This window comes from Dipodomys spectabilis, unplaced genomic scaffold (assembly GCF_019054845.1).
Source record: "Dipodomys spectabilis isolate Male_0828 unplaced genomic scaffold, ASM1905484v1 ptg000106l, whole genome shotgun sequence".
Classification (NCBI taxonomy): domain Eukaryota; kingdom Metazoa; phylum Chordata; class Mammalia; order Rodentia; family Heteromyidae; genus Dipodomys; species Dipodomys spectabilis.
Genome location: NW_024870783.1, coordinates 162,962 through 187,032, shown reverse-complemented (window position 1 = coordinate 187,032; position 24,071 = coordinate 162,962). Strand labels below are relative to the sequence as shown.

Below are 24,071 nucleotides of genomic sequence, written 5' to 3'. Positions count from 1 at the left end.
GGGTTGGAAAGATTTAAAAGATATGGCTATATAAGATATGGTGATCTTCATGAATTTCTGAGCTAGCAGTCTCCAAATATCTCAGATAACATTGCTGTCTCCTATCAATAGCCCCAAAAGCTCCCCTTTAAGATAAGATGTTCCCTAAACCAAGAACTCACATCTACTTCAGTCTCTTCTGCTTCATAAACCTTCATGTTCTTACACTATCATCTCTTCCAGTTCCTACATAACATTTTTTTTAGTAACTGTTCTAGAACTTGTGGTCCCAGCAGATTCAGATTTGATTACACGAAACACAGTAAAGGATGAGCAAGGCAATGAAGCCACAAGGAATGGAGAAGACATCCTTAGCATGGGAAACAAGGAAAAACTGCCACAGACAGTGAAGGCAGAGCACAGTGAGGAAGGCTCCCACATCAGGACCGGCATGTGGGGACACTGTCCACCCTAGTGCAGGATGTCACATCTGGGGAGCCACTAGCAGGACATTACCATGACAGTGAATCAACCTCTCATCATTGTGAGTCCTAGCTGCTGCAGGTACACAAAATAACACTGTTCCTCACAGCCAAGATGCTCACACATAGGGAAAGTCCCTGCCAAAGTCAGAGTTCTCTTCATCAACCTTCACTAAATGAACTGCATGGGGATCTGGATTTGAGAGATTCACCTACTTCGACCCTGGTTATGATGTATCTGGGGCCTGAAATCTCAGACTTCTGAAGCCAAAGGAAGCTATGATGAAACTGTAAAACTCATGCCTTTCTATATACCTGCATTTAATGAGAAAAACTTTGAAGGTGGACCTGTCTTTTGATACACATCCACTCCTGGTGCACACAACGTCCCCCCACAACTGGGTTTGAGACTAAGACATTTTAGGAATGGATATGTTTCAGGAGGAAAGAAGAGTGGATATGAGAGTGGAGATCAACCACTTCACAATTTGTGTAATAAGACTGCTATGCCCTGAGCCTCAGGTAGGAATCATAAACATAAAGATTCTTGTGTAGACCATACTAAAGCTACCAGCACATGTGTTTAATACAGCATTATTTACCATACCTAAAATACAGAACCAACCCAGATGCCCTTCAGTAGATGAATGGATCAAGAAAATGTGGTATACATACAAAATGGAATTCTATGCTTCCACCAGAAAGAATGATATTGCCCCATTTGTTAGGAAATGGAAAATCTTGGAAAAAAATATATCTGTGAAGCAAGCCAGGCCCAAAGAAACATAGGCCCCTTGGGTTCCCTTATTTGCAATAACTAGTATATATCTGAGACAAGCAGAAAAAGTCAGTGAAATGAACCCCACGACAGGGACACAAGTGGTTTTTTTCTTCCTTGCAATGGTTTCTAATGTATTTATAAGGTACCATGTAATTTTCTTGTAGCTTTGTAAGCCCCTTCCCCATGGTATAACCCCTGTTTTCACTGTATTTGATGTTGGTATATTTTAGGGAGCGAAAAGGAAAAAAAATGTTTAGGGCTGGGAAGGTAGCTCAATGGTAGAGTGCTTGCCTTGCATGCATGAGGCCCTGGGTTCGATTCCTCAGCACCACATAAGAAAGAAGAAAAAAAGCTGGAAGTGGCGCTGTAGCTCAAGTGGTAGAGTACTAGGCTTGAGCTGAAGAGCTGAGGGACAGCACCCAGGCTCAGAGTTCAGGCCCCACGACCGGACCCAAAAAATAAATTGTTTAAATTGGGATACAGGTTAACCCGTGAGATGTATATGACCTATGTTGAAAAACGAACTTTATAATTTAGGCGTGGAGTGGGGGAGGAGAGAGGGAAATGTAGTTCTGGAGATGGGAGGGCAGGGATGGTAGGGGAAAAACAAAGGAGGAGGCAACTATGCTTGATAAGAAATGTGCTCATTACATTGCTCATGTGATTGTAACCCCTCTGTACAGTATTTTCACAATAAAAAAAAGTTATTTTTAAAAAAGATCTGTTGTGTGCATAGAGTAAGAACCTGATCTGCACACAGGGATCTCAGTGGTCTGTGCATTGTCTGAGAGAAAATCCAGTACATCCTCAAGTCTCAGTGGAAGCCTTTGCTCATTGTCAGGCTTGTTTGCCATGTAATGGTAGGTTTTTGGAAGGGAAGAACCTATTCTTCTAACCTGTAAGAGGCAGGTGAGAAAGAGCCTCCATTAGAGGAGGACTAGAGGAAACAGACATGTAACATAGCCTTATGCAGAGTCACACTTCAATTTGTAGCTTTGTTAAAAAAAATGGGCCTGTGCCAATGAGACCCCTGTTTTCACTGTCTTTGATGTTGGTAAAATTTGGGGAGGAGAAGGGAAAAAAACAAATGGTTTAAGTAGGGATATAAGTGGACCCATTGCAACAATGAGATATACAATCGTTATGTCAAAAAATGAACTCTATAATTTTTGGGGGTTGAGGGGAAGATGGGAGGGCAGGGATGGGAAGGGGAAAAAAGGAAGGAGACAACAATGCTTGATAAGAAATGTTCACATTACCTTGCTCATGTAATTGTTAACTCCTCTGTATGGTATTTTCACAATTAAAAAGTAATACTAATGGGAATTTCAGAATCATAGGTTGATTAAGCAACAAGGTTTTAACATCAGAATCATATAATTAATTTGCTTTATATTTAACAAACATATTCTATTTATTTGGTGATATTCAGTAACATTCCTATTAAATAAAATCTTTCTCACTTTTAAGCCAAGCTTTGTGATTCATTCTTCAATTGCTAGCTACTAATGTTTCTTGAGTTATTCTGCAAGAGATTTTACTCTGTAATTCTCTTCAAACTATAGAAATGGCATGATGTTGGTAGATGTTTTTGTCTTTGTCTTTCACATTTGGGAATAAGTGATAAATTGATTTCTGCATTAACATTATAAATTCTGGTTCTGGGAGTCCCTTGAAGCTGAAGTAACCCAAGATCCCACTTGGACAAGGTCTCTGGTATGACATCTTCTGTCAAGTCCTCCAAACTCAGATTACTGCTTCAGTTCAGAGAATGGCTATGCTGTTCCCCAGACAAGCTTTGAAATAGGACTGCTGGGCCAAGCCCTACAGAGATGTTTTTGTTAAGGACTATATCTCTGTGGGAGGAGTATCTATAGCTTGCATGCAGTAATAAACCCCAATATCCTCAGCCTCCACCCTGCTGATTTGCAGTGTGAAATCTGTGTCTGACCCACTGCCACTGAATCTGCCTGGGACCCCAGAAGCTCGGTTGGAAGCCCAGTAGATTAGGAGTTTGGGAGACTGGCCAGGCTTCTGCAAGTACCAAAATAGAGCACTATCTCCATCGCTATGTAAGAGGCTCTGACTTGACCTGCAGGAGAGGGAGACCTTCTCTCCCAGGGTGACAGCCAGGGAGAGTGGAGTCTGAGTCATTATAATATCGCCTTTGGATCCTGAGATTAAAATAAATGAAAAGCACAAGGTTATATTGGTAATATAATTTTTTCTGTGGTTATATATTTATTCCTAATCGTTTCATGGTTTTTCCTTCTATCCTACCTTTCAATATTTCAAAAAATATACAAATATTAAAAAGCATAAATGAGTTTCAAGATCTCATGTATACTACCAACTACACAGTTGTCATAGTCGTCAACAAAGCTCAGGACCGGGTTCCATCCAGAATGTTCATCACTCTCATATAATTAACTTCACCTGCCCCATTCTAGAGGACAAGTTCTGTGCATCTAAACCATGAACAGAATACAAACAAAAAGCAGTGGCCCTGAGGGCTCCCCTTCAACCCCCTTTTTTTATCTTCTCCCTCTGCCCTTACCAGTAATCCATAGCATTAGGAGACCCAGAGCCCAAGAACAGAGCCTCATTTTAGCTGGCAATCCAGGAGATTTAATCAGTGAAGTCAAGGTCAAGATGAGTCTTTATGTCCAACTAGTGCCTGAAAGTCCTCCTTGGGGAGCACTATGCAAATCAGCAGGTGGGTGCAGCAGTGTGAGAAGAACAAAGTGGAGGACAAGGGCATCGCTCTGGTGCAGAAAGTGACTTAAATTTCTTCTGTGTTTGGAGAAAAGACCCACAAATACCAGGCTGGCTCCAGCAGTTTGTAGAAGGACCCTTCTCCCCTGATGCCTGGATCTGCAGGGAGTTGACCCTGTCTACTTAAAACACTAGAGGCCCAATTCAATTGAAATGTGTGTCCAGGAGAGTCTTGGTGAAGGGTCAATTTGATTGGCTCTCTTCTAGTTATTCTAGAGAAAATACTGTACAGAGACTTCATTTGCCATTGTCTCTCAAGACTTCTATCCAATATCACTGTGGTTTAAATTAGGTAAGGAAATCAAATACCTACTTCAGTTAATCTGATATCACTGAAGGAAAGTTAATTTAAGATTAGCAAGTTATCAACACCTGTTAGAGATATTCTTTATAAGCCAGACACTGGTGGCTCACGTCTATAATCCTAGCTATTCTGGAGGCTGAGTTCTGAGGACATGGTTCAAAGCCAGTCCAGGCAGAAAATTCTCCTTGTGACTCTTATCTCCAATTAATCATTCAGAAATTGTAAGTGGTGCTGTGGCTGAAAGTGGTAGAGTGTTAGCCTTGGGCAAAAGAGCTCAGGATCAGTGCCCAGGTCCTGAGTTCAATCCCTACAAGTGATTAAAAAAATAAGATTCTTCATAGAGGGCCTAATAAATTAAGTTCCTTATGATCACTTGTGTCAAAACAAAATAACCCAGAGGATAAAATCCTCCTTACAGAGGGTAAACTAATAACATTTCTAAATGAAAGAGAAAAATGTCAGAGAAAACTAAGTTTATTTATTTGTTTGTTTGTTTGTTTGTTTTGTGTCCGGTCGTGGGTCCTGATCTCTGGGCCTGGGTGCTGTCCCTCAGCTCTTCAGCTCAAGGCTAGTGCTCTACCACTTGAGCCACAGCAACACTTCCGGCTTTTTTTCTTTTGCTTATGTGGTACTGCGGAATCAAACCCAGGGCCTCATGCATGCAAGGCAAGCACTCTAGCACGAAGCCACTTCCCAGCCCCAGAAAACTAAATTTTACATAGGCATTTTCACAATCTGTAAATATGGGATGACGCTTATTCAGCATAACTCTTCACCAGACTAACAACAGCATTCTTAATATTCTTCTCTCTCTTCTATAAGACAGTATGTACAAGAACACCAGTGACATTCATTTAGGTAGTCAGACTATTGCAACATCTATTTTTAATCTTTCTACAGAGTCTGTTCCTAGAAAAGTTATTAACTCTGTATTATACCCTCCTTGTCATGCCTGGATTCCATGGGGGCAGCCACAGCCAGGACTCCACACCTCATAGCAGGACCCAGCAAGATCTGTTTTCATGTCTCAATATAACAAGTACTCAAGATTAAGTCTTCTCTTAAGCTTCATCAGGATCTACTCAGAAACTGAATGTTGGTTCAGAGTTTTACAGAGGAATTCATATTCCACTCAGCCTGAAGAACATACATTTCTGTTACTATTGGACACTGTTTGTGACATTTTCTTATAGGTTACACAAAAATTTTCTTCTATTAAAATTTATTATAGGGTTTTTTATTGTGATTAAGTGATTACATAAATTTCTCAAATTTCACAGGATTGTGATACTTATAGTCACAAAGTAAGTGATATTTATAGTCACAAACACATTCTAACATTCGTGGGGTGAATTATCTTTATCATGGTTTATAAAGTTTGTAAATTCTATGAGCTTTGACAATACAGTTATTCTTCCACATGGGGTGATATATACATTTCTTTCCTTTTGCTTAGTGTCAGCTTTTCCCTCTTTCCTGCTCATTCCCTCCCTCCCATTGCTTCCATTGAGTTGCTTTGTTCATTTTGATCAATGTCCAGTGTAGCTGATAGGTCCCACTCTTGTATGTTTTCCCATTTCCCTCAGTTTCTGTGTCTTCCTCCTAGTTTCCCTCTGATGTGCACTTATATACCATGTATGTGGTACTATATATTATTTTTAAATAAGTGTTTTATTGTGAAAATACCATACAGAGAGTTTACAATTACATGACCAAGTTAATGAGTACATTTCTTATCAAGCATTGTTGCCTCCTCCTTTCTTTCCTCTTCCCATCAATTCCTATCTCCCCTATTCCTGTTCCCTCGACCCCTGCCCTCACTACCCACCCCAAGCACCAAAGTTGTAAAGGTCATTTTTCGACATAACGTCTTGTACATCTCTTTAGTACAATGGGTCCATCTGTATCCCTATTTAAACAAATTGTTTTTTCCCTTCCCCTCTCCAAATTATACCAACATCAAATACAGTGAAATCATGGGTTATACCTTGGGGGAGGGACATACAAAGCAACAAAGAAATTATCTTATAAATATGTTATTTGTAAATTATTTCTTTTATTCCTTTCCAAACTCTTTCAGATACCATTACTGGAAGAAAGTTTCAAAGTGAAATTACAGCCAATCACATGGAAAGGGAGATGACTAACACAAGTAATTTCCCAATAGGTTGTAACTTCAATCCTGTAGATGAGTTATAAATGATATAGCTCAAAAGAAATACTGAAATCTTATCCTTTCATACCCCCCACCAAGGATGAGCAACCACCTCAGCCACAATTCCATTTCTGTCCTTTTGTTGGCTAACTGGAGGAAAGAGTCTCTTGCACTTTCCTTTCCTGGGCCGGCTTTGAACTGTGATCAGCAGATCTCAGCCTTCTGTGTAGGTAGGTTTTCAGGTATGAGCCACCTGCATTGGCCTCTTATAGCTACATCAGCCTTGTAGAATATCAGGATTTGAATGTATACCTCTCAAAACACAGTCCCTTGCCACACAACCAGGCATGGTAGGGTTTCATTCTCAGGATTGGAACATTGTGAAGTGGCTGATCAGTTCTGCTGGCCATTTGTCCTCAACTGCATACCAGGTGATGGTCTGCTCTTCTCAGGTGTGGTGCAGTAGTAGAGGCTCAATAGTGGTCATTGTTCTTGGCAAGTTGGATTCAGAGAAGCAGCAGAAAATATAAAAAGATAATAACTTTAAATGTTGCCATTCATTGGAGAAAAGCGCTTGATAAAATTCTCTCAAGTGACTAGGGATAGAAAAAAATATCACCTCAGCCCAATAAAAGATATGTGGCAAAACCATTGTCAACACCATACTAAATAGGGAAAAAGAAATTATGAAATTATTTCCTCAAAAATAAGAATATATAAGCATAACCAAGGAGATAAATCATCTGTACTATGAAAACTATAATAATAAAACTGAATAAATGAAATGCACAAACAAATATATAAATACATATACTTCTTTATTTTACCTACATAAACTTCTATATGCTATGTGAATCTAAAATAATGGCACAACCCTGACTCCCCCGAGTATGTAGATATGTCATTTACAAGTCAGGAGAGGCATTATAAAGTCTGTGCTGAGGGCTATATAGAGAAAAGAATGTTTGGATAAAAAGGATCTTCTCATTTGCTTACAGAAGAAAAAAAATACATGTACGTCTACAAAAAATACCAGTAATGCATCCCATTTAGTTGATGCTTTTCTGATTCTGATCCAAAAACTAAGCAGGCTTAAACCTTCAACTGCTAGGCAACATTCTTGAATTCAAGCTCACTGAGAATGGAACCTGAGTCCTGCTTCCTCACCATGGTTGAAGCAGCAGCAAGAAGAGAAGCAAGTCTGCAGCTACATGTCCAAACTACATGTGAATTCCTAAGGCTGATCCTGCTCAGGGAGAGCTGGTTTGGTGACGTAGTTTCCCTGCACTGCCATGGAAAGCACAGATATCTTGGGCTGGTGCATAAATTCATGGAATAGTTTTAAGAATCAATGTTCTGGAAGCCGGGAAGTCTAGAGTATCATCTGTTTTAGACTCTCTTCCTGACTGTTCACTTTCTTGTAATGTCCTCACAAGGACTTTGATGCCTGTGACAGAGACAGAGACAGAGCCATCCAGTGCCACATCTCCTCAAGACACTAGCACTACAGGACTTGCTACAGTCTCAGGACCTCACATCACCTCACTCACTGTTACAGACTTCTCCAAGGACACATATCTCAGGGGGATATGAATCAATCCTTGAAACATGGTCTTTGCTGATGAATAAGGCAGGAAATAGAGGCAAAGCCAAGCTTCCAGTCTCTAAATTCCAAAAACAGAAGACTTTCCCCCACAATTCAGCCTGCAGACAGCTCCTTCTGAGTGTCCCTGGTCCTAGTCAAATACACAAGCCTGGAGACTCTTTGTTAATGATAAAACACTCGCTCTAGTTTCCCTAGATTACTAATCTAGATAGCTTTTTTTTTTGGTGGGGGGGGGGTTCCAGTCATGGGGCCTGAACTCTGGGCCTGGGCGCTGTCCCTCTGCTCTTCAGCTCAAGGCTAGCGCTCTACCTCTTGAGCCACTGCGCCACTTCCGGCTTTTTTTTCTGCTTATGTGGTGCTGAGGAATCCAACCCAAGGCCTCATGCATTCAAGGCAAGCGCTCTCCCACTGAGCCACCTTCCTAGCCCTAAATAGCTCTTTTTATATGTCTTGTGTGGTTTCACTACCATCTAGTGGTAGTATTCGAACAGTACATGCTTTTACACCAGGATTCTTTTTTTAACTTTTTATTAATTTTTAATTTTACTTTATTGCAAAGATGCTGTACAAACGGTTACATTTACATGAGTAAGGTAATGAGTACATTTCTTGTCAAGCATTGTTACTCCCTCCTTTGTTGTTCTCCCACTATCCCTTTTCTCCCTTCCCTCCCTCATACCTTCCCCCCCTCCAAAGTTGTAAAGTTCATTTCCAATATAGAGTCTTGTGTGTATTATCGTTGCAATGAGTCATCCTGTGTCCTTGTTTCAGCGTTTTGTTATTTCCTTTCTCCTCCCCAAATTAGACAAATGTACATACAATATTTAGGGTACCAAAACCAGTACATTGAAAACACTGGTTATACCACAGGGGGAAAGAACATACAAAAGAAACAAAAAAAATCACACAATACATTAAAAACAACAACAAAGAAAGTCCTCTGTGTCCATATCTTAGGATTCAGGTTTCCCTCATGTGCAATAATTAGTATACATCTAGGATAATTTTATCTGAAAAGCAGAAAATCTCAAAAACTATGTACATATGACCATCTAAGATGATGCTAAGCTAAATGAACCCCAGGATTCTTTTTCAGGAAGAATTATAAATTATATTTTCATGTATCCTTTCTAATTTTTCTATGGATTAAATTCAGATAAGATGGTAGATTTGTGTGTGTGTGTGTGTGTGTATCTGTCTGTCTGTATCTGAGTGTGTATATGTGGATGTGTGTTTGTGTGTGTGTCAGTGGTTTGCCAGTGATAACTTGAAGAATAAGAGCTAGTAAGTCCACACAGGTGAAGATAGAGAAACAAGAGGCCTAAGCTGCACAGAGATCCCCAAATCTCTCCATGCCAAACGTATTATTTTACTAAATATGAATCACTGACTGCATGTGGAGGGCTGAAGTGGTGAAGAAAAGTTGATCACTACTTGTTCTATGACATGGTACAGGTGTGGAGAACCAATGACTCACCTTGTGCTTATGTGGCTTGAGTACTGATGGCTTGCAAGTTAGCTAATGTTGGCTTTCTGGACTCTGTCTGCTGGGAAAGTATTCTAATTGGAAGGAAAGGAGCCTGTTGCTCTCCCTGTGGATTTGTCACTGTTCTTAGTCACAGTTGTCAAGTGTGCTCAGCACAAGATGATTTATCTTAGGATATGGATTTGTTTACAAACTATTGAGAAATCTTAAGGCAGAAGTTCTGGGAACCTTTTCAAGAATGGAGTAGAAGTTGGAGCCAGTAGGATGAACTTTGGTACTGGGATTCTCTATTCAGTGATGTCTTGCAGAGAAGAGCTGTCCCTTTCCTCCTGCTCTGAGATTATAGCACCCAGACATGAGTGCTCAGAATCCACCTCCTGGCCTGCAGCTCTCTTGTGCTGTTTACATCCACATCTCACACTCCTGAGGATAAATCCAATTCATGAGTTTATGGACTGATTCATGTTTAATGACTTTGCTTCACTAATACATACATTCCCACATTGAAACTCTGACTTAAAAGTAGCTACCTCAACATATTATTACCACAACAAATAGTAGCCATTTCTCTCAATTGAGTGCTGGGGACCCCCAAATGCTTCTGGTGCCTAATTCATCTTCCATCATTGGTTAGAAAGTAAGCTAGGGCCAAAGTTATGAAGCTGTGTTACTTAGATTTCCCTTGTTGTGGCTAAGACCTCAGTAAAAGCAATATAAAGGGCAGAGTACTTGATTGCAACTCTTAGATCATAAAGTCTAGTCTACCATGTGGGCAGAGTTTGGTGAAGCTCACAACATGGCACCCAAGAAACAGAGGAAATCTTATACGTGGTGGCTACATCTTCCTTCCCCTTTGGTTTGATGAGAACTCAGTCCTTTGGAAGGGGCTGTGTATAATAGGGTGGGGCTTCTCTCTTAGTCAATTCTCTCTAGAGAATCTCTCACAGCCAGGTCCAGAAGTATATCCAACCTAGAGGCCATCATTAAAGATCATCAGAATTTTTTCTGTTTCCTTAAACCTTTCAAAGAATATAGTGAGTATAGAAAGAAGACTACTGAGCCATATATACATGGTTTCCTCAAAAGTCTACATGCTATGTGTTCTTACATGTCTTTCTTTAAGACAGTCTCTTCAAAGGATAAACTATGTTTCATTGGAAATGTGATAATTTCTCGGTGTGTACATTGTAGCTGCATGTTTATCAGCTACATTTGGACATTTATATGTACATATGTACACATCTATATGTACATATAGATTATATATGCACACAATAAATATATAAATCTAGGCACACGTTTTATAGATGACCCATATAAACACATACCAATATATGTATAAGTATGCCTATTTGTTAACTGTGAATGAATCACATTTGTTAAATCTGTACTACCTATTCAAATATCATTTTTATTTCTCTACTTATACATTGCTATATATTATTGTATATTACATTATATGTTATAAATAATCTGGATAAAGTGACTGCTAACTGCTCCTTACATGTTTCCATATGTGAATTACAATATATTCTACATATTCTTATATTTTGCAGACTTTTTATTTTTCCTTTTCCCCATTGTTTTTTAAATATCCATAGTTATGCAATTGGTTTTTAACAAAAATAGTATGCAATGAACCACTGGTAAACCACTGCTAACAGTTATATATATCAGCTTTTAATTGGTGATGATCCTGCTGGAGCTCCTTTAACTGTTGTGCTGCAGATCACTCAGTTTGCCTCTAAATTGGATTTTGTTTGATCTTCCTCAGTGACTAAAGAGGCAGAGTATTATAGAGATCATGACCAACATCTAGAAGTCAATGTACATAGAGAAATTCCGGTCATAAAATATCCAACAAGGAAACACATTTTTGAAGTGTTTGTATTCTGAACATTCAACACTGCTTTGAGGTAACTAAGCAAGTCCTCTAAAATGAGCACTACTCCTAAACTTTTGCATTTTAGTTTTGTTTAGAAGATACAGACAAGGCCATGTTCCACCTATCTGTACTGCCTTGGTAACCATGACTATAGGAGATTACCCCAATGCCTAGATTTCTCTTGAGATAGCTTCTTGATAAAAATTGGCCAGTAAAACCTCAACTTAAATCTACTTCTCCCATTTCTGGGGATTGTAGGCAATATTTTCAATAATATTTAATCTTGATATATCCTCAAATTTCTAAATATCATTATTATTCTCAGGCCTGAGATCATATAATTGATAAATATTTGTCTGTGTTTAAATAATTTTGCCATTTAAAGATCTCCTTAGCAGAAATCGACTTCTCCTAAAGCCTAGTTTCTAAAACCTTGTATGGATCCTTGTTAACTTCTTAAAAATACAGATTGATATGCAGTAGGTATGAGTGTGTTCACAAATTTGTGTGTGTTGTTGGGGTGAGCCAAAACTGACTACATTTTTAATAGACTGGGAGTTCCCCCCCCACACCCCTTCCAATCAAAATACTGGTGATAAAAAATAAAATCCATGATGCCTGTAGCATGGACAGAAGGACTCCACTGATAATATCTGGAACTGATTCTCAAAATAGTTGACCAGTAAAAGCACAGAGTTGAGCTAGATGAAGAGGCATACCATAGTTACCAAGTTATCTTTTAGGGATGCTAGCTACAAAGGTTAGCACCTCTATTTTCCAGGATAATCATATTAACATGAAGGGTATAGAATTGACAAGCATAACAAAATTTTCTCTTACAGGCAGTAAGGACCCTAATGGTCTTTTAACCTAATGGTAGAAATTATTGCAATTGAAAGTATGAATTCAATGTAATTTTTAATAAGTTTTAATTGTGAAAATACTGTACAGAGGGATTACAATCACATGAGCAAGCTAATGAGTACATTTCTTATCAAGCATTGTTGCCTCCTCCTTTGTTTTTCCCCTACCATCCCTTCCTTCCCATCTCCACAACTACACTCCCCCTCACCTACCCCACCCACCCCGCCAAATTGTAAAGTTCCTTTTTTAACATAGCATCCTGTACATCTCATTGATGCAATGGGTCCACCTGTATCCTTACTTAAACAATTTGTTTTTCCCTTCCCCTCTGCAAATTATGCCAACATCAAATATAGTGAAACCAAGGGTTATACCGTGGGGGAAGGACATACAAAGAAACAAAAAAATCACCAGGTACATTATAAATACATTAGAAACAATAACAAGAAAGAAAAAAAACACTTTTGTACTTTTATCTTGGGGTTCATTTCACTTAACATCATCTTATCTGAACTTTTCTGCTTGTCTCAGATATATACTAGTTATTGCAAATAAGGGAAACCATGGGAACTATATTTCTTTGTGCCTGGCTTATTACACTTTATAATATTTTAATATAATATTTTAATTTTATTTTATATTTTATCTAATTATATATTATATTATATATTTTATTTTATTTAATTTTATATTTTAATATACTATTTTTCTGAGTCTTTCCATTTCCTAACAAATAGGGCAATGTCATTCTTTCTGATGGAAGCATAGAATTACAGTGTAAGTTTTTTTTTTGGGGGGGGGTCCAGTCTTGGGGCCTGAACTCTGCGCCTGGGCGCTGTCCCTCAGCTCTTCAGCTCAAGGCTAGTGCTCTAACACTTGAGCCACAGCACCACTTCCGGCTTTTTTCTTTTTGCTTATGTGGTGCTGAGGAATCGAACCCAAGGCCTCATGCATTCAAGGTAAGCGCTCTACCACTGAGTCACCTTCCCAGCCCCTACATTGTAACAGTTTCTTAAATTCACTAAATATCCTATCATTCTTCCACAATGTATTTTTCAGCAAATTAATCAAAGGATTTCTTAAAGTTTCATCTGGAGAGTAACGGAAGGGTGAGAGGATCAAAATATAGTGTTCTTATCAATTGACATACTTAGTTGAGAACACTTTGTGTAACTATTTAAAATGATATATATGTATATATATAATTTTGATTATCTTAAATTAATATAAAATCTCTGAATGTCTCCAGTCTCTGTTTATTTGTCTCAGAGATTTCAGTCTCTACTTCACCTGAAGGAAGGAAGAGGACATGCAGGATGTTTGTACTGATACCCCAATGGATGAACCTGGCCAATGGAAGAGGTGACTTGTGAGAAGTGATTATATTATGGGATTGGAGGTTATACCACTGCTCACCAGAGGGTTAAAGATACTCTCATGCAGTGAGGCAGTTCTCATAATAGTCACCTGCTATCAAAGGAAGACAACCATATGCTTGGTCACCACAAATTACAACTGGTTCTCTCTTTATTAACACAACATCTTGTACCAAATGCAAGACAGGCCTCACCAGAGTACAGACAGATGAAGATTCAGCATCGGGGACTTTCTGCATCTAAAACTGTATGCTAAACAAACTTCTTTACTCAGGGTTTAGGCCAGTTTCTTTGTTATAGGGAAGGACTGACTCACGTGTGTCATGTTTATGTGTATGTGCGCACAGGTGTGTGTGAGAGACAGAGAAATTTGGTTTAAATAGAAGTGCTCTTAATAGGCTAATTGAGGAGTAAAAAGCAGCTCTCTACCTGTGATACTCTTCTTCTTCTAAATACAACTTCTCAAACCTTATAGAGATTACTTGTTAACTTGCTGAAAGGCAGATTCATACTCAGGTGTGAAGTGGTTTTGTAATATTTTATTTGTAACATGCTCTCAGGGATGCTATTGATGATCCTGAATTCTGGACACTTTCTGAGTAGGAAAGAAAATAATACTACATGTTTAGTTGTGTTTGATTCCTTTTTGACAAGAAATATTTCTATTTGAGAATGGTCCCTTACATATTTCATGATAATATCTCATTTTCTATGAACTGAGACTTACTGAAACTCTTACTATGGTTACAGGGTGCTAATAGGAAGAGGCATGTGTGTACCTGGTCTTGGACAAGGCCCTCCTGGATATATTCTGAGAGTTAGGGGGTGACTTCTCGGGGTCATCAGCTGTGGGCTCCCATCAGCATAGTCTCTTCAGGAAATACATTTCCCAGCACTCCTCTCCCTCTCTGCTTTCTTACTTAGATTCTGAATGAGATGAGGCTTCTTCTAATCACATATAGGATTGGAAGGGGGAAGGGACTCAATCCTATCGAAGGGACTTGGACAAAGGTGAGAGTGTGGACAAAAGAACTCCATACAAATCTCTCTTTTTTTTTTTTTGGGTCCGGTAGTGGGGCCTGAACTCTGGGCTTGGGCGCTGTCCGTCAGCTCTTCAGCTCAAGGCTAGCGCTCTACCACTTGAGCCACAACGCCACTTCCAGCTTTTTTCTTTTGGCTTATGTGGTGCTGAGGAATCGAACCCAGGGCCTCAGGCATGCAAGGCAAGTGCTCTACCACTGAGCCACCTTCCCAGCCCCCTCCATACAAATCTTTTGTCTTACATTGTATTTGTTTTTTTCAGGTAAGGGGTATGTTTATTCATCGATCTGGCTGGCACCAGGTCATGTTGCCCCTCCATCACTAGTTTTACAAAATGATGTCCATAAACATTCATGGTTATGAAAATTCATCATTACCTATCACTCTTTCATCATTCTGAACCATCCTTCCCAATGCAACTCCTCCCTTCCATATACATTTCCATGTGTAAGAATGCATGTTAATTACTAAATGTGAACTTACGACTCTCAGTATGTCTGTAGGATATATGGAAGTCACTTCTGATTACTCTGATAAATATAGATATAATATGGGTCACTCTGTAACTGTACCTAGTGTATGACTCCACAAGTGTCTTAATGCATTTTATTTATTCACATATATTTCTTTCCATTCTTCAGTTTGCATTTATTTTAACTAGGCCAGAAGCCAAGGGTGCTTTTGATATCGGCTCTCTGAATAACACCTCCAAGATCAAGCTCCAGAAAAAAAAAACATGTTCAAACCTTCCAAAACATGATACAAAGTATTAGTTAATTTTTTCTTGATATTTCCTGAAGTTATTTAAATACATATTTTTCAACTCTACTTTCTATGGTTTAGACAATGGCAGTGTAAAACATTAATATGTTACTCAGTATCAAAATGAATTAATTTTCTGAGAACTAGATTAAAATGTTGGATGTTTTAATATGAGAGTTGGAATGAGTATTTAAAAATACATTTGCTGAAAAAAATTCCATGACAAGAAATAGATAAATGTTTAAATTACTAAACTCACGTGTTTATTTAATTATTTAGCATCCCCAAACATGATATTGTACCTCAAATAAAATTGTCCCATGGCAATACAAAATTGATTTCAAATAAATTTTAACGACTATTTTTCTTCAAAAAATTGTTTTTAAAATGTTTTTCAAAAGGTTTTTTTTTGCATTTAAAAACCTGCTCTGACATATCTAGAATGGCTTTGTTATTGACTGACTGCAAAATTTTAGTACAGACTGGACCATACATGAGTACAGAGCAGTATTCTTTGAAAGTCACAGAAGAGGCAGTGTCAGGTGTGTGCTGCTTGGGATGAGCAGGAGGACAGACAGTTAAGGTATGCAATTGACTCCAGAACGTATCTACCAATGCTTTCCAGTGACCTTACAAAGGGGGCTGCATCTGAGATGTTCTGTCAGTAGTTGGAAACACCAGGATAAGCATCTGGTGCAGCCCAGCCTCTCACCCTGTGACTGGTGTCACAGGGGTAGGTAAATAATTACCCTGCTGACAATAGTATGTGGCAAAATCTTGAGGCTGCAGGCTGCTGATGCTGAGAGTGAACTCTGTGCCAGATCCACTTCCATTGAACCTCCATGGGACCCCAGATTGCAAAGTAGGTGCAAAATGTATCAGGAGCTTTGGCGCTTTCCTTGCTCTCTGCTGGTAAGAATGTAAATAATTGCTAATGACCTGACTGGCTTTGCAAGTGATGTGGACTCTCTCCCAGAGATGCAGGCAAGGATGATGACTGAGTCAACTGGACATCACAATGGGCACCTGACATTGTAAACATTAAAACAATTAGTCACTTAACTAATGATATCATCCAAGTACTTCCACCAAGCCTCAAGCTGCTCTGTTAACATGAGATGAGTAATCCTCCTCATTGTTCTTCCTTACCTGGGAGCCAGAGCAGCAGGAGCCCCAGGAGCTGAGCAGGGGCCTTCATGTCCAAGCTGTTTGCTGACTGGAACCTTCTCCTGCATAGGGTGTGAGCAGCCTCTGAAGAAGTCCTCAGGGCAGTGGTCTGTGCTCAGGGCACATGAAAAGCAGCAGGGTTGGAAAGATTTAAAAGATATGGCTATATATGTAACTTGGTGCTCTTCATGAATTTCTGAGCTAGCAGTCTCCAAATCTCTCAGGTAACATTACTGTCTCCTATCAATAGCCCCAAACGACCCCCCTCAAAGATAAGATGTTCCCTAAACCAATAACTCACATCTACTTCAATCTCCTCTGCTTCATAAACCTTCATGTTCTCACAATATCATCTCTTCCAGTTCCTAAATAACATTTTTAGTACCTGGGCTAAAACTTGAGGTCACAGCAGGTTCAGATTTCTTGAGGGGGGGGTCCGATTTCGGGCCTGAACTCTGGGCCTGGGTGCTGTCCCTCAGCTCTTCAGTTCAAGGCTAGCGCTCTACCACTTGAGCCACAGCACCATTTCTGGCATTTTTTTTCTGCTTGTGAAGTGCTGAGGAATCGAACCTAGGGACTCATGCATGCAAGGAAAGTGCTTTACCACTGAGCCACGTTCCAAGCCCCCAGGTTCAGATTTGATGAAAGAAAACACAGTAAAGGGTGAGCAAGGCAATGAAGCCACAAGGAATGGAGAAGACATCCTTAGCATGGGAAGGAAGGAAAAACTGCCACAGACAGTGAAGGCAGAGCACAGTGAGGAAGGCTCCCACATCAGGACCAGCATGTGGGGACACTGTCCATCCTAGTGCAGGATGTCACATCTGGGAAGCCACTAGCAGGACATTTACATGACAGTGAATCAACCTCTCATCATTGTGAGTCCAAGCAGCTGCTGCAGGTACACAAAATAACACTGCTCCTCAAAGTCAGAAGCTCACACACAGGGAAAGTCCCTGCCAAAGTCAGAGTTCTCTTCAGCACCCTTCACTAAATGGACTGCATGTGGATCTGCATTTGAGAGATTCACCATTCTACCCTGGTGATGATGTTTCTGTGGCCTGAAATATCAGACTTCTGAAGCCAAACCAGGCTATGATGAAATTATAAAACTCATGCCTTTCTATTGACCTGCATTTAATGGGAAGAACTTTGAAGGTGGACCTGTCTATTGATAAACATCCACTTCTAGTACACACAAAGTCACCCCCCACCTGGGTTTGAGACAAAGACATGTTAGGAATGGCTGTGTTTCAGGAGGAAAGAAGAGTGGATAAGAGGTTGGAGATCAACCATTTCTCAATTTATGTAATAAGTCTGTTAGTCCCTGAGCCTCAGGTAGGAATCATAAGCATAAAGATCTCTTCTGTATACCATACTAAAGCTACCAGCACAACTATGTTTATTGCAGCATTATTTACCATAGATAAGATAGGGAACCAACCCAGATGTCCCTCAATAGATGAATGGATGGATAAAATGTGGTATATATACACAATGGAATTCGATGCCTCCATCAGCAAGAATGGCATTGCCCCATTTGTTAGGAAATGGAAAGACTTGGGTAAAATTATATTAACTGAAGTAAGTCAGGCCCAAAGAAACATAGGTCCCATGGTTTCCCTTATTTGCAATAACTAGTGTATATCTGAGACAAGAAGAAAAGGTCAGATAACATGATGTTAAGTGAAATGAACCCCAAGATAGGAACACAAGTAGTTTTCTTTCTTTCTTACAATTGTTTCTAATGTATTTATAAGGTACCACGTAATTTTTTGTTGCTTTATATGTCCCTCTCCCCCAGTATAACACCTGTTTTCACTGTATTTGATATTGGTATAATTTGGGGAATGTGGTGGGGGAGGGGAAAGGGAAATGTAGTTGTGGTAATGGGAAGGCAGGGATGGTAGGGAAAAACAAAAGGAGAAGGCAACAATGTTTGATAAGAAATATACTGATTCCCTTGCTCATGTGATTGTAACCCGTCTGCACAGTATTTTCACAATAAGAAAAATCTTATTTAAAAAGAAAAGATCTGTTTTGTGCATAGAGTAAGAAACTGATCTGCACACAGGGGTTTCAGGCTCACTGTGTCACTGATCTCTAACAGGCTAGCTCTCATGTAAACCATGACAAAGTGTTTTGTGTTTACTCATTTTCCTAAAATGCCTTCAAAGTTATGTTTAAAAGTAGTATTCTTATTTAAGATATAATTTGTAAGATTGATAGATAGTGACATCCTCTGAAATACAAATATAAGCTATTTGAGATGAAAGGACTGTTTCTACCACAGACACTGCCTATGTGTAATCCTAATCACTCACACAGAAAGGAATATGGAGAGTTCCAGGTCAATCAGGACACACATGGATAAGCCCTGTCTCACCTGACATAGCCTTGCTTCATGGAGTGGTGTTGGCAGGAGCAGAGAGGGAGCAGTGGCAGAGGTAGCATTTGTTCAATAGTATTGTCTGCCCCTGGCACTAAAACCAACTCTCTGTGTGGTTTGTGGTTCTTTTAAATATTCAAATGCTTCCCTAGTAAAGCTCATGATATAGTCAGTGGATAATTTTGTAAATGTTTTCTGTCTGTTTAAGAATCAGTAAGTATAAAACTTCTCCCAGCATAGCTGTGGCTATGAGGCTATTTCATTCTTTACCACCAGTGGAAGTTGAGATATTTTAGATCAGTGACAGAGGGATTAGGAGAACTTAAATGTAATAGAGAAACTGGTAAGGATGGTCCTTTCCTAAGATGATGCTTGTGCTGAGGGAAATAGCAGGGGTCTGCTTTGGATGTCTGAGTGGTCTGTGCATTTTCTGAGAGAAAATCCAATACACACTCAAGTCTCAGTGGAAGCCTTTGCTCATTGTGAGGGTTGTTTGCCATCTAATGGTAGGTTTATGGAAGGGAAGAACATATTGTTCTAAGCTGTAAGAGTCAGGTGAGAAAGAGCCAACATTAGAGAATGACTGGAGGAAACGGCCATGGAACAAAGCATTATTCAGAGTCATAATTCAATTTGTACCTTGTTTAAAAAAAATGGGCCTGTCCCAAGGAGGCCCCTGTTTTCACTATTAGATATTGGTATAAATTGCGAAGGGGAAGAGAAAAAACAAATTGTTTAAATAGGGAAATAGGGGGACCCATTACAACAATGAGATATACAAGATGTTATGTCGAAAAATGAACTTTATAACTATGGTCTGGGGTGAAGATGGGAGGGAAGGGATGGTAAGAGGAAACAAAGGAGATGGCAAAAATGCTTGATAAGAAGAGCACTCATTACCTTGCTCATGTAATTGTAACCCCTATGTATAGTATTTTCACAATTAAAAAATAATAAAGGGACTTTCAGAATCATGAGTTGATTAAGCAACAAGGTTTTAACATCTGAGTCATATAATTAATTTGCTTTATATTTAACAAACATATTCTGTTTATTTGGTGATATTCAGTAACATTCCTATTTTTTAAAATCTGTCTCATTTTAAGCCTAGCTTTGTGACTCATTCTTCAATTGCTAGCTACTACTGCTTCTTGAGTCATTCTGCCTGGGATTTGAATCTGTAATTCTCTCCAAACTATAGAAATGGCATGCTGGTGGTAGATGTTTTTGTCTTTGTCTTTCACATTTGGGAATAAGTGATAAATTGACTTCTGCAGTAACATTATAAATTCTGGTTTTGAGAGTCTCTGGAAGCTGAAGTAATACAAGATCCCACTTGGACAAGGTCTCTGGTATGACATCTTCTGTCAAGTCCTCCAAACTCAGGTTACTGCTTCAGTTCAGAGAATGTGCTATGCTGCTCCCCAGCTAAGCTTTGAAATAGGACAGCTGGGCCAAGCCCTACAGAGATGTTTTTGTTAAGGACTGTATCACTGTGGGAGGAGTATCTATACCTTGCATGCATTATTAACCCCCAATATCTTCAGCCTCAACCCTGCTGATTTGCAGTGTGAAATCTGTGTCTGACCCACTGCCACTGAATCTGCCTGGGACCCCAGATGCTAGGATGGAAGCCCCATAGATCAGCAATTTTGGAGACTGGCCAGGCTTCTGCAAGTACAAAGATAGGGCACTATCTCCATCATTATCTATGAGGCTCTCACTAGACCTGCAGGAGAGGGAGACCTTCTCTCCCAGGGTGACAGCCAAGGAGAGTGGAGTCTGAGTCATTACAATATCGCCACTGGACCCTGAAATTAAAATAAATGAAAAGTACAATCTTATATCTGGTATATAATTTTTTCTGTGGTTATATATTAATTCCCAATCCTTTTCATGGTTTTTCCTTCTATCCTAAAACCATTCAATATTTCAAAATATATACAAATATTAAAAAGCAAAAATGAGGTTCTAGATCTCATGTATTCTACCCTCTACACACTTGTCATAGTTGTCAACAAAGCTCAGGACCGGGTTCCATCTAGAATGTTCATACCTCTCATATAATTAACTTCACCTGCCCCATTCTAGAGGACAAGTTCTGTGCATCTAACCCATGAACGGAATACAAACAAGAAGCAGTGGCCCTGAGGGCTCACCCTCAACCCCCTTTTCCATCCTCATCTCCCTCTGCCTTTACCAGTCATCCAGAGCATTAGAAGGCCCCAAACCCAAGAACAGAGCCTCATTTTAGCTGGGAATCCAGGAGATTTGATCAGTGAAGTCAAGGTCAAGATGAGCCTTTATGTCAAACTAGGGCTGGAAAGTCCTCCTTGGGGAGCACTATGCAAATCAGCAGGTGGGTGCAGCAATGTGAGAAGAACAAAGCAGAGGGCAAGGGCATCTCTCTGGTGAAGAAAGTGACTTAAATTTCTTTTGTGTTTGCAACAAATCAAAGAAAGGTTGGACAAATGGGATTGAATAAAGTTGCAGAGCTTCTGCAGGGCAAATGACATAGCTAGCAAGATCAATAGAAAGCCCATGGATTGGGAGAGGATCTTTACTAGCCCTACAACGGACAAGGGTCTCATATCTAAAATATACTTGGAACTCAAAAAATTAAACCCCCAACAACAAATCCTCAAAGAAACAACTGCCCAATAAATAAGTAGGCGAAAGTCTTAAAGAGAAACTTCTCTGAAGAAGAAAGAAGGATGGCCAATAGACACATGAAGAAATGTTCAACATCCCTAGCCATAAAAGAAATGCAAATCAAAACAACATTGAGATATCAAGTCACCCCAGTTAGAACGGCAAAAATCAAGAACTCTAACAACAACAGATGCTGGAGGGGATGTGGACAGAAAGGAACCTTACTTCATTGTTGGTGGGAATGTAAACTTGTTCAACCACTTTGGAAAGCAGTATGGAGGTTCCTCAAAAGACTCCACATAGAACTCCCCTATGACCCAGCAATCCCACTTTTGCGCATTTACCCAAATGTTTACAAACAAGACCACACTAAAGCTACCAGCACAACAATATTTATTGCAGCATTATTTACCATAGCTTAGATATGGAACCAACCCAGATGCCCCTCAGTAGATGAATGGATCAAGAAAATGTGGTATATATACACAATGGAATTCTATGCTTCCATCAGAAAGAATGACATTGCTCCATTTGTTAGGAAATAGAAAACTTGGAAAAAATTATATTAAGTGAAGTAAGCCAGGCCCAAAGAAACATAGGTCCCATGGTTTCCCTTATTTGCAATATCTAGTATATGTATGAGTCAAGCGGAAAAGGTCAGATAATGTGATGTCAGGAAAATGAACCCTCAGATATGTATTTTAATGTTTTTTTCTTTCATGCATGTGTTTCTAACGCATTTATAAGATTATCTCTTTGTTGCTTTGTAGTCCCTCCCCCACAGTATAACCCCTGCTTTCACTATATTTGATGTCATTATAACTTGTGGAGGAGATGGGGAAAAACCAGTTAAGGATACAGGTGGACCTGTTGCAATAATGAGAAGTACAAGTTGTCATGTCCAAAACGAGCTTTACAACGTCGGTGCGGCGGGGGGGCGGGGGGGGGGGGGGGGGGGCGAGCGTAAGGGGGGAAAGGAGAAGGATTGGGATTGGGGGGTAGTGGGAGGCTGGGAAGGGATGTGAAGGGTAAACCAAAGGAGGAGACTGCAATGTTTGGCAAGAAATGTATGCATTATCCTACCCATGTAATTTTAACCCCTCTGTACAGTATGTTCACAAATAAAATTAAATTAAATTAAAAAACATTCTTTTGTGTTTGGAGAAAAGACCCACAAATACCAGGCTGGCTCCAGCAGTGGGTAAAAGGACCCCTCTCCCCTGATGCCTAGATCTGCAGGGAGGAAGTGGTGTACTTGACCCTGTCAACTTAAAACACTAGAGGCCCAATTCAATTGAAATGTGTGTCCAGGAGAGTGTTGGTGAAGGGTCAATTTGATTGGCCCTCTTCTGGTTATTCTAGAGAAAGATACTGTACACAGACTTCATTTGCCATTGTTTCTCAACACTTCTATCCAATACCACTGTGGTTACAACTAGGTTAGGAAATCAAATACATACTTGAGTTGATCTGACATCACTGAAACAAAGTTAACTTATGATTAGCAAGTTATCAACAACTGTTAGAGATGTTCTTTATAAGCCAGACACTGGTAGCTCATGTCTGTGGAGGCTGAGTTCTGAACACATGGTTCAAACCCAGTCCAGGCTGAAAGTTCCCTTTGTGACTCTTATCTCCAATTAATCATTCAGAAATTGGAGGTGGTGCTGTGGCTGGAAGTGGTAGAGTGTTAGCTTTGGGCAAAAGAGCTCAAGATCAGCACCCAGGTCCTGAGTTCAATCCCTACAAGTGATAAAAAAAAAAAAAGGTCCTTCATAGAGGGCCTAATAAATTAAGTTCTTATGATCACTTGTGTCAAAACAAAATAACCCAAAGCATAAAATCCTCCTTACAGAGGGTGAACTAATAACATTTCTAAATGAAAGAGAAAAATGACAGAGAAAACTAAAGTTTCCATAGTCCATTTCACAATCAGTAAATATGGAATGACACTTCTTCAGCATAACTCTTCACCAGACTAACAACAGCATTCTTAATATTTCTCTATCTTCTATAAGACAGAATGGACAAGAATGCCAGTTATTTTCAGTTAGTTAGTGAGACTATTGCAACATCTATTTTTAATCTTTCTACAGAGCCTGCTCCTGGAAAAGTTATTAACTCTGTATTAGACCCTCCTTGTCCTGCCTGCATTCCATGTGGGCAGCTACAGCCAGGACTCCACACCTCATAGCAGGACCCAGCAAGAGCTGTGTTCATGTCTCAGTATAACAAACACTCAAGCTTAAGTCTTCCCTAAAGCTTCATAATAAGCTACTAAGAAACTGAAAACTGGTTCAGAGTTGTACAGAGGATTAAATATTCCACTTACAACATCCAGAGCCTGAAGAACATACATATCTGTTG

At 39.6% G+C, this 24,071-nt stretch overlaps 1 gene segment (V, D, J or C); it reads right to left on the bottom strand.

Annotated features, from left to right (window-relative positions):
• Positions 1-3,090: 3,090 nt before the first annotated feature.
• Positions 3,091-21,333, bottom strand: LOC122114170. The segment is given in 3 exon segments: positions 3,091-3,407; positions 20,777-20,863; positions 21,253-21,333. Coding segments are annotated over 3 exon segments (453 nt in total).
• Between the last annotated feature and the right edge of the window lie 2,738 nt (positions 21,334-24,071).